This window comes from Ascidiella aspersa, chromosome 6, assembly GCF_963924565.1.
Source record: "Ascidiella aspersa chromosome 6, kaAscAspe10.2, whole genome shotgun sequence".
NCBI classification, from domain to species: domain Eukaryota; kingdom Metazoa; phylum Chordata; class Ascidiacea; order Phlebobranchia; family Ascidiidae; genus Ascidiella; species Ascidiella aspersa.
In genome coordinates, this window is record NC_139452.1 from 234,007 (window position 1) to 245,520 (window position 11,514).

Genomic DNA, 11,514 nt, shown 5'->3' on the forward strand with positions numbered 1-11,514 from the left:
CTAAAGGAAAAGTAATCACCCAAAAGTGCGAGAATTACATTTTAATCGACGGTAATCATCACAAATTAATTGTAATTGTCACAAACGTGAAAGCACGTTTACTTTCCAATCACAAACATCATCAAAACAGCGCCACGTTAATTATTATCGCTAAAACAATGATCTCCGACGCTAGATTGGCAATCTTTTCACTCGTCCAAGCTTAAATGCCTGGATATTTGCCCCAAAGCGCAAATTATCGGCGAATATTGATCGGTAAATCCGGCTGATACACACCTCACACAATGGAAAGGTCTGCAATTACGCCAAACCTACAATTGTATAACTCTGTGCCTTTCACTAAAAGTTCACAGCTGATAATTAGGCGAGTTTCAACTGGCAAATTGCTCGGACGAATGATTTCAGCCAGTTTTTTGTCGAGCGTCAATTTCACACGGTTTTGGAAACTAATGACCCTTCAAAGTGACTCTGGGCCAGCAAAGTAAATAAAAGCAGCTTTTTGCACTTTTTAACCCCTTGGTCACTTTACGCTAAGAGTGGGCATTTTTAAAACATTTTTATTTATTTTAACCACTTTCTCACCATTGAGGCGAAATATGATGCAGCTCAAAAAGCTATTTTCTATCAATTTGTAATAATTTTAGTATCTTTTTACCCTATTTTTTAACTAATCCGACCTGCAATATCTCCACGACCACATATGCTTCACATTTCACCCAATATTTTTTCATGATTAAGATCACGGTTTTCCATTTTTAATTCGTCGACATAAAGCCAGTTTGGCAGAAAAAGTAGCCCTTATATTTTAATGCGGAGCTAATATCGTTTATAACTACCATGTTTTTACTTGTAAGGTTTCCCAGCTAACATTCGTTTGTAAGCGCTGTTTATCCCCGTGATAAGTTAAGTGTAACGGCGATAGTTTGAAGGACCAGGAATTCATGTCCTTGTATATTTAGATGTTCACTTACGATGTTCACATTTTGTTTTAACCACCTTTTTACGCTTGGTCCTTATTGGAAAGTGCCTTTTGTTTTTCCTATTTAGATTAGCGGCGAGATAGGGTTGACGTTCATTAAAGTGTTTCGTTTTTGTTGCGGAGTAAAATTGTTTATCTTCTGTAGATAAATTTGTCGTGACACTTTTTTTGTTAAAACATCAAAAAGTGAATTATTATTGGTCTCAGTTGGTTCCCCTTATTTAACAGGATTGTGGTTGTTTCAGAACCCACAGGATTCTTGTTTAGCTTTTGAATAAAAACACAAAGGTTTAAACAAAACAGAAAAACCGAAGCATTACAATCTTCCAAACACATCAGTAAAATCTAAATCCCCAGTAAAACTCGTTTTCGTGATACGAACACAATTTGTTCGACAAAGATCAGAAATCAAACCACCACAAAGAAGCAGATAAAACTAAACCTTTGCTTCTAAAGTGGATCGAAAAAGTGGCCAAGAAGTAGTTTAATAAAGAGTGCCGGCCGATTTAACCCGGCCGTTTACAGGTAATTAGAGCCTCAGGTTATAAGCGGCTTTAAGCTGTAGCTCGGTGAGCTGGCGGTTTATTTCTGGCGCTGATGTCATGACACGCATGGCCACGCTTCGCTGCGTCTACCGTGACTGTTGACGTATTGCGCCAAACCAGTCATTATGAACGAAGCAGTGCTTTGCCCAGAAGCAAACTTTACTGGACGTTTTTTCGCCAAAGTTGCTATTTTTACAGCTTTTTGCCTAAGTTTAAAACGCTGATAAGGTTTTATTGGAAATCACTTTAAAGCCTTACAATTGCGAAGTTTAACAATATTTGTTCTTTTCAGTGAAGATTAATTAATATTTAACACGAACTGGCTGTAAATGTTTAAAGCTTAACCTTGCTACTCTGGGCCACCTTCACAAAAGCTTAACGCACCAATAAAGTTCGCTTAAAATGTTCAAACAAAGCGATTGCCTACTTTTGTATGGGTTTAACATAAAGTCATGAATCACAAAGTTGATATGTTTGTTGCATTTTTTAATTGCAAGCTTAATTATATAAATATGGAATGAAACATTTCAAAATACAATTATTTTACATGATACATAGAATTATAAAAAGAAACTTAAAAATAAAAAATGCGAAAGGCGTTAAAGATAAGGGATCAACAAGCAAAAGAAGCAAAAAGTAATTAAATAAAACTCAATGATATAAAAATATATAAAATTAAAATTCACAGAAACAAGTTTTTTGCGACACTGACATTGCAGCAGAGAGCAAGAATAAATATCGACAAGAAAAGAAAAACATGGTTTTATGAGCAAACCAATAAATTACGCGAGTTCTTTCGAAAGGCAGCGGAAGTTCGATTCGTGAAAAGTAATTCCGACAAACTTACAACAATAAATAGTGGCGAGAAAAAACGATTCGCAAAATAAATACTTTCGCACAAAATTCGCTCTAAATCGTCGGAACTTCTACAAACAAAACAAAACTGTTACGTAACAACAACAACAACTACTGTGACGTGAAAATGCCGTTTGATGACGTCACAGTCGGCCAGCACGGGTTGGCGTGGTAGTGTTGTGGGTCGTGGTAGACTTGCGGCTGCATGGATTGCATATAGGCGAAGTCGTACATACCCCCCTGTTCGTCGGTGTGTTTGGGGGGGTACGGGACAGGGGAGGGGTGGTCTGGGGCGCCCAGGGGGTTACCCTCGTCCATGTAGGGGCGGTTGTAGGGGTGGTGACGGTGGTAGTGGGTAGATATGGGAAGGGAGACGCGCCGTGAAAGTGCCTGGTGGTTGTATACAGCTGCTGGTGGTTCGTCGAATGTGAGGTTCGAGTCGGAAGCGCATCTTGTCACTTGAACGTTGCTCTCCACACTCGTCATTATCCCACTCTTGGTCGCACATTGCTCGAACTGGACGGGAGAGGGGAAAGTAGGGCACTCGAAGCCTGGGAAGCTGTCTTCAACCTGTTGCTGCTGCTGCTGTGCTTGTTGTTGTACCTGCTGTTGCACTTGTGCTGCGTGGTTGTTCATCTCCTGAGGTGTGTAGGCCCTATAGCTTGCTCCCTGTACTGATAAGTGAGCTGCTCCTTGAGCCAGAGCTTCACAGTAACCTTCCTGGTTGTGTTGTGCCATAAAGTGGCGTTGGATCGGCGACATCTGTTCCTTCTTAACCGGCTTCTGCTGCGCGTGGCTCGGTGAAAACTCCCCGGGGTTGCCGCTTCGAATCCCACCGCAGGCGAAGCGAGGGTGCTGTGTGTTGTTGAAATGCTGGAGCTGGCGATTGGCTTCTGAAGGTGAAGTTATTGGAGGGACTTGGTCGGTTTGTTCAATCCAGTTTCGCTGCATGTAACTAACACTGCTGGGCGTGCTATGCGGGGAAAACACTGCGCCCTGGTTGGAGTAATCAATGGGGCTGACAGAAGGCTCACTGCCCTTGTAAGAATCGCCAGCGTCGCTTTTCTTGTGCGAGATGTCGTAAGTGTAAGCCTCCTCAACCCTACTACTGCTGTTCCCAGGACTCTTGCTTTGCGGGGAGACGTAACTGTGGAAGTCTGACTCGGTGTAAGTAGCTGCTGGGATGCTCTGCTGCTCGCTACTCGCTGTGTAAGGGTAGGTGGGAAGCATGTTGGCGTCTGTGTGTTCGACTTCATTGTGGCCTAACATACCGTTCACCACCGCGGAGTGAATCGTGGCTTCGCGCGCGCAATGTTCATCCGCCAATGACCTTGAAGCCGGGGAGGTCGGCACCAGAGCGTCAGGTGAGGATTGGAAGTTGATGTGTTCTTGCATCGCTTCAAACGGCAGGTTTGTGGGGAGGTGCATGTTGTTATGCTTGGGTGAAGTCGCACCGCGAGCTTGTTGCTTTATAGGGTTTGCAACCAAGCTTTGTTGCATTGAAGGCGCAACTTCACTCACACTGGCCTCAACCTTCTTCGATTTATTGCCCTGCTGTTTGCCACCGACCGCTTGCCCAGGTTCCGCTTGGTTTGTCTTGCTGCTTTTCCTGCGCCTGGGTTGGTACTTGTACCCTGGGTGATCCTTCTTGTGCTTGATGCGCAGCCGTTCCGCTTCGTCGATGAAGGGCTTTTTCTCGATTTCGCTGAGCAACCTGAAGGTAGAATAAGGGATTAGCGGCTGCTTGTATTTGAACAGCAAGTCACTTCTGTTTGTTCGCCCGTGTTAATAAACTTGCGCGAGGTTTTGAACCCACGCTTATCGCTCGTTCGCTTTTTCAGTGATTTATTAAGTTGCAGCCCTAACCTTACAATTTATTTGACAAAAGTTTGAAATAAAGCTAAACCACAAAGATTTGGTTGTTGTAACTAAAAAGGGTTGAAATCCACTTTGTAAATAAAAACTATCAATTACCTGGTCCTCCTTACTTAGAAACAACTTTTTTTATAATCGCTTGCATCATTTAGTTTGTATTTTTACGTTCTTTTCATACGAAATTAATTTATTTTTATCAAACATTAAAGTGTTGTGAATTTATTCGCTACAACGTTGCTTTGTTTAACCATCGTCTGAACAGCTTCATTGGTTTGTAGGGAGGGCCGTTAAAAGCACAACTGGCAGGTTAATATTTATTTACTAGGGTTATTGCTTCATATGTGTGCACAACATAACGTAACGGTGTCAAGTATAAATCCAATCTACCTCCAAAGTTTTCCAAGCGTCTTGCTAAGTTCAGCGTTGTGCAGATGTGGATATTGGTCGGCCAGCTTTCTGCGGGCAGCCTGTAAACAAAATAACTTGTTAAAACTTGTGAATAACTGCGCAACAGTCACCTTCAAGTGACGCATCTTAAAACTAGAAAGTTTTAAGTCATTCAACTTTAACCATGACGTCATTCTAGGATTAGTCGAGCAGATAATCGGGATTGAATGTGTCGGCGTGTTTATCAATACAAAGCAATCTGTTTATTTATTTCTCTCTAATCTGTGCGACGAGTTTTGGGCAAAGTTTGATTTTAAAGTGGATTTGTTTGTCAAGCCAACGTTCGAGTATTAACCACTTTTAAGAAAGGTTTTTTAGCTTATTTAAACGTAAGTTTCTACCGGTCTAGGAATACTCTAGAATTATTGGCTATATTGGCGTTATAAAACAAGTTTAAAATTAAAAAAACACGGCTAAACTAATATTTGCTCTTGTATTTTACTTGGGTTTTTAAACGTTTGAGTTTGATTGTTAATATACGCTTCAGCGGAACAGACTAGCAGAAAACCCCTAATATCGTGTAAGCTTTAAGCAGGGATGATTTTTACCTGAGCCCAAACCATGAAAGCATTCATGGGTCGTTTCACGTGAGGTTTCATCTTCTGTGAACCGTTCATTCTCACGGGCATGGGAACCAGCGTCCAATCATAACCCTTGAGAACTTGACTCACGGCGTCCTTTATATCTTTCGACATATCATCTCCCTCTTTCTCGGAGTTTGACTCTTTATCTGAGTTCCATTCCTCTTTATTCGACACATCGCTGTTGGAATCCTGCTGAGCTTGTTCGTCACCGGCTCCCAGCAAAGTAGCGGCTGCTTTCGCGACTGCAACTGCTGATTTAACGGTGCAAAGGCTCTCTACTGCGAAGTTCTCATTAGTGGTGCTGTTATCTTGCTGTGCGCTGATTGGCTTGTTGTTGTTGTTATTTGAATGTTTCATTGTCGGTGACAAAGGGCTTGACAATGACATGGAATCTGAAGTGTAGTTTTCCTCGTCGCTCGATTTCTTGGAGAATTGGAACAAGTTTTGTTCGTTTCTCTGCGCATTTGCACCAGGGTAGCGCTTGTCAGGGGACATGGGTGACAGATCCTGCCAGGAGTTGTTGCACAAGTTGCTGGTGTTTGTTTGGTTAGATAGAAGCCCGTTCGCACAGATTCCGCTGAGAATCGCCATTTCGTTGTTCATTGCAGCTAGTTTCGAAGCGTTTCCGAGGCAAACTGACATGCCCAAACTGCAAGTGGCTTGATGGTTCGTGGTAAAGCTCAATTCGCTTACTAAAAAACGTTTTGATCTAAAACACAAATAATTCGAATTAATTTCAATTTCTCATAAGGGCGTGACATTAAATAGATACGTTTTTTTTTAATTATAATATATGCATTGATTTGCATTATCCTACTGCTCAGGGCAACTTAGTTATTGTTCGAAAAATGCTCTTTTGTTATAGTTAATATAAACAATAATAAACAATACACAAAATGCTGAAAACCGCTAAATTACCAAATTCAAACATCCACTGATTTTTGCATAAATTTTTACCTAAAAACTTTAAAATAAAATTGAACTTAATAATAAACATATGCTAAGCTTGCTTAAATCAAAACTTTTACATTTTAACTGAACCCTTGCAGTAAAGTTAGGGGCTTGTATTGAGCTCAACCACTGGTGGATTAGTTACAACTGATGCTTGCTTTCCAGTCTGGCTTCTTATTTAAGTAGCGCAGATCTGACGACGCGCAGCTCAGGTGAGTGTGTGTGCATGCGCGCGCAAACGAACCGAAAAAGGCCGAGCTTTTTGTAAGGCAACACGTTTAAGGGAAAAATACGAAAAAACGACGGTGTCGATAAAAAAGCGGCTTGGCTTAAACCGCGCAGCCCAAAGTGAAGTATAACGTCATTCTTCTAAGCCTGGAAAACGCATCAATGCTACTAAGACGCCAGGATTACTCTGCGCTTCTATTTTGATATAATGATGAAGATAACGTTTTGTATATTGCGCTTTACAACTATTTACAAACCCGTGGCTTGCGGCATTTATAATTTCGTGGATTAAGAAGCTGAATATTTGCTAATTATCCGATTAATTTTAATTGCACCCATGATAAGTTAGCATTGCCACACAAAAGCAAGATTTTTTATTTCCGAAACTTTTTTACCAATTTAGATAACTAGAAATGGTAATTTTGATATCAGTATGTCCGCATTGAACAGTGCAATATTTCGTAACATAATTAATGTTTAACCTGGCATTTCTTAAAACATTTTGAATGGTGATTTTAGTTAGACGTAGTAAGAATTTTAAAACCCACATAAAAGTAAGTAGCATTTTGAACGTTTCGAAAAACATGAATAATGAATAATGATATTTTCGAAACGTTCAAAATGCTTCATATTGTTGCATGGGATTTCGAATTAAACCCTAAAAAGTCTGGTATTATGAGGAAATAATTTAAAAGTCCAAACCTTTTAAGGGATAAAGATTAATTTAAAATTTGGTAAAATATAATCGGCTTTTGGTTTGGCCTAGTAGTTTCCTGCAAGTAACATCACACAAACATTATAAGGTCGCTAATCCACTTTGTTGTTGCACTTCTGCAAGTTGTGAACGTGATGTTTTGCCCCAAACACTCCCGTGTGGAGAAACCACTTACCGGGGGAGCTTCGTGCGTTTGTGGGAAGCTAGGGGAAGGTATGACGTCAGTGGATGTGACGTAACAAGATGGCGGACCTTACAAGGGTGTTGGATGTTCAAGGTGTATTTTATGTTGGGACTCTATCTGTTTCTCTTATGGACGATAAAGAGTCTAATTATGATTTTCTCATATAGGTGCAACTTCGATGTTCATATATACGGGATGTTTAATGCTGAAGTTGTATTCATGTTTGGACTAAAGTTGGCATTAGTCGTTCATTTATGGGCGCTTAGATATAACTTGAAGAGATTGATTGATTTCTGACTATTGTTGTTGTGCTTGATGCTGAAGTTGTATTTAACTTTGAAACTCTCACAAGTTTACTTTAAATGTTAAACTTTAAAGGATGGAATTTTTCCTAGATAAGAAATTTTTCCTAGATCCGCCAACTAACAATCCAATGTTATGATATGTCTCCTTGTTTTTCTCTGCAAGCTGGTTATTCACTAAAGGTATTAATGCACAGTTCTTTTGAACAGCCCTACGTTCTTATTGTGAAATGCTATTTGAGATATCATTAGGATATGCGCAGCAAAAACTCACAAAACTCGACTAGTTGAGTAATAATACATACCCGTGCAAGATCTCGTACTTGTCTCTTACTGCGCGGTTATTTAGTTTTAACCTGCACGTTTTTCCACGTGAAATTATAAATAAAGATGTTTCGAAAAGCTGACGAATTCACCAACAAAAATTAACCTTCTATAATAATAATGCCGCGAATTTAAACTTAATACTTTCTTAAAACTAAACTTTAAAACCAACTTTTTCTCATTTTTACCAGTCACTAAAGTCAAGACGTGTCAAAACATTGGTTTACGACATTTCATTAAGTTTCGTTAAGCGCAAAAACATTCAAACATTTTCTTCAATATTTACAACTTGAATTTGTCGTTATTTTGCCTTTGGCGGTTCAAACGACGAGCTTACGTTTCATTCTAAAGTGACGTCATAAAAACAAGTATGAAATCACAATGGGCTTCGCGAGTTCAGACTTACTAGCGATAATCTGATCTTGTATTGAGTGAAGTGAGTGAAACTGAAACAACATGTTTTTGCACGTTTACGACACGAGTGGGTATGTTTGGTGAAAATCTTGGACTATTTAAGAATCCCAATATAACCAACTCAATTATAAAACATAATGCAATTTGTACAATTAAACTGCTACAGATGATAGGGTTGTTATCCTCGTAAGACTAAACCCTGAAGTACGATTTTTTTGTTTATTCCTTTAAAATGATTGGATTGTGGATTGTTTAATACATTTAAAATGTAACGATAAGCATATATATATGTTGTATACAGACTATACATATTTCGTCTATTAAAACAACAAAAGTCACAGCAACGTTTTTCAAGCGTAATTTTTGCGGAAATGTTTTAAAGAGAAATATGTGGACTTTTATCAAATGTTCTGATTTTTATGTTTGTATTAAAATTGCTGCAAAACCGTGTTTTGTGTCCAACATACATGCCCGGTTGCCCACTGAAGAAACATAGCAGAACTTTGAAAGCACTTTGTGTGTTTGGTGTAGCCTACTGTAGGTGCTTATACTTGCTGTTATAATGTTGTAGCACAAAACCTTCAGTGCAGAGGGATGTTAGCTGGTAAGCTTGTAAAATTTAACGAAGTGCGCAAAGCAAATACTTAAATTAATGGTTTAACTCTTGCTACGGCACAAGTTGTGTTGACATTTCGGTCGGCCGTACAAACCCGACATCCTGCAAATCTTCACCGGTTAAATATTAACATCATCGGACCACCCCCACACCCACTGCTGTGTGGCTTGCCCCTGTAGTTTATGGATTACCAGAATTCGTAATGGCTCCTCTGCGTTCAATATCCACACATTCGCGACAATTGCTAAAGTGACCAGATCTATGTTAGTTGTTCATAAGCTTTTAAGCGCAATAACTTAGTGGATTTAAATTAAAACGTTGTAATGTCCTCTTGCAATCAATTAATGGGTAAACAACATTGTAATTGTCTAAATATTTGCAAAAAATATACAAAAAAGGGTTGATAATACCACTTTTTTGTTTTTCAGCGTTCATTAGTAGCATCTATAAAACCATTGCCCATTATTTTAATCGTCAAATTCTTCCTTTGTGGGTAAAATGAGGTTAAGAACCCCTGATCTATGTGCATTGTGCAATATAAAACCAGCCTAAAAGCACAATTTATCTTAAGTTTGTGATTTTATAAATAATACTTTGAAAAGGCAAAAACCAATTTCCACCAAAATATTAGCTCAGCAGAAACGAAAACTTGCAATTTGCAAGTTGTTTGCAAAAAATGTTTAAAGCGCAGTAAGTCTTACCGTTTTTAAGAGGTTGTTTAACAAGTCTCTAAAAACAAGTATGCAAAATATTGCAACCGGCCGAGTATTAAAAGGCTTTAATACTTTCTTTATAATTCGCCTCAACTTAATGTAACTCCGATCATCAATAACCATACTTCGATGATAGCGACGGGATCTAAGAATTGAAAGACCCAGGTTAAACTTGATAGATGTTCATGGATTTGAAAAAGTATTTATTTTACATAGAAATTAGTTATAGCACATCGTTCCTTTCCACTACGAACAAGTATAAATTAACTTCTTCTGAACAAAAGGCTGTCCTATAATATCGGATTGGATTGGAAATGAAATCGTAATATTTGTTGGTGTTAGTTCAATGTTGCGAGTAAAACAATACTGTCTCTCTAAATTATAGCCAACTGAGATTTCCCAAAACCCCTTTTGCGCGGTTGAAGAACTCTTTTTTTAGTCGTGGTCTTATGACATTTAGAAGCAGGCGAATATTTATCTACAAGCGATGGTTTAATTAACAAAAATCTTTTGTATAGGTCAAATGTGGCCGAAACCTCAGTGGATAGGGGGGGATATAATATTGCTCTAAATACGTTACACACCCTTTATGATGTAATAAATATGGCGGGGTTAACCTATAGTGACGTAACAATGCATCCGCGTTCTTTTTTTAGCGATTTGCAGCGGTTTTTGTTGCCAGTGTCTAAATCGAAGCGTGACGTTTAGGCGTCTGTAGTGAAACTGCTTGCTCCGGTTCTATTTGTGGAACGAAGTAGGTCAGTCGACCCCAAAGTGGGCCCGCGGAACCCCTGGGGCCTGTTGGGCGGTTTTAGGGGGTCCAAGAATTAAAAGTTTGTGGTGCTGAGCCCAAAACAAAACGGGGAAATTAATTGAGCAAAAAATAACTTTGCTATTGTTGTTTTAATCTTTTGTTTTATGCGATGTTTTTTCTTTTAAGTTATTTTTCCCAAGGACCCCGATTGTTTTAATATAGCGAGAGGGTCCTTCATGTAAAATTGTTAAAAGTTGACAGAAGTGGATAGCAACTTGATAAAATGTTAAAACACTCAACCTGTACATGATGTTGTCTTATGATTTAATAAACATCTTATATCGCTTTAAAAGTGAAAAGAACCTACGAAATGTAAAGTGTTAAAATCATAGTAGAAATAAATATACAGCAAAGTTAAGTTTATGAAGAGCGGTAAACTTGCTTTGAAACCAGCAAGCTAAGAAAAAAATGTTCATAACTATTGAGGTTTAAAGATCTTGCGGAATTAAAAAAAGGTTTTTGAGCCGAATTTTGAATGATTTGAATAAATTTTAGCTCGTTTTAAAAGGCACCGACGTCAAGTGTAGATAACCTTACTTCAGGTTCATTGAGCAACGAGAGCTTAGACCGCGCGCTTTATCATTGTGACGTCATAGTCTAGCCCAGGGTTTCTCAATCGGGGACCTCAACCCTTCATATAACATTTGAATTATTCGCCAGTAAAACTTGAATTTGTGTTTTTTATTATGACTTGAGGGTCACTGGGCGCACTAATCTACATTGTGATGCTTAACCGTGCACCTCTTGCTAACATGTGAGATCTTAAAATGTGTAAATACCTAAAAAAAAGTATTGGCGCCGGGATTAGAATCCTGCCACTTCTTTTACAGCAATGAAACCAGTTGTCAACATTGAAATTGCAACGAAGAAATAAATATAGGAGAATAAATATAGTAATAGCACTTAGCGTTTTGCTAACTCGTACCTCAACCCCATACAAACATGTAGTAGGTTCTAGACCAGCGCCT

At 38.8% G+C, this 11,514-nt stretch overlaps 1 protein-coding gene across 1 annotated transcript; it reads right to left on the reverse strand.

Annotated features, from left to right (window-relative positions):
• Positions 1–1,999: 1,999 nt before the first annotated feature.
• On the reverse strand, positions 2,000–6,373 carry LOC146139033 (uncharacterized). The gene is made up of 3 exons (XM_083391999.1): positions 5,250–6,373; positions 4,642–4,721; positions 2,000–4,093 (listed from the first exon to the last, which is right to left on the reverse strand). The coding sequence occupies exons 1-3, from the start codon at positions 5,925–5,927 to the stop codon at positions 2,491–2,493; spliced, it is 2,361 nt and encodes a 786-aa protein (XP_083248125.1). The 5' UTR covers positions 5,928–6,373; the 3' UTR covers positions 2,000–2,490.
• Positions 6,374–11,514: the final 5,141 nt, after the last annotated feature.

Bases quoted from the DNA above. Each gene is read 5' to 3' on its own strand.
- LOC146139033 (XM_083391999.1), bottom strand. From the start codon at position 5,927: ATGTCAGTTTGCCTCGGAAACGCTTCGAAACTAGCTGCAATGAACAAC. The intron at 4,722-5,249 runs GTAAAAATCATC...TTTTGTTTACAG, and splicing joins CTTTCATGGTTTGGGCTCAG to GCTGCCCGCAGAAAGCTGGC. The intron at 4,094-4,641 runs GTAGATTGGATT...TTCTACCTTCAG, and splicing joins ACGCTTGGAAAACTTTGGAG to GTTGCTCAGCGAAATCGAGA.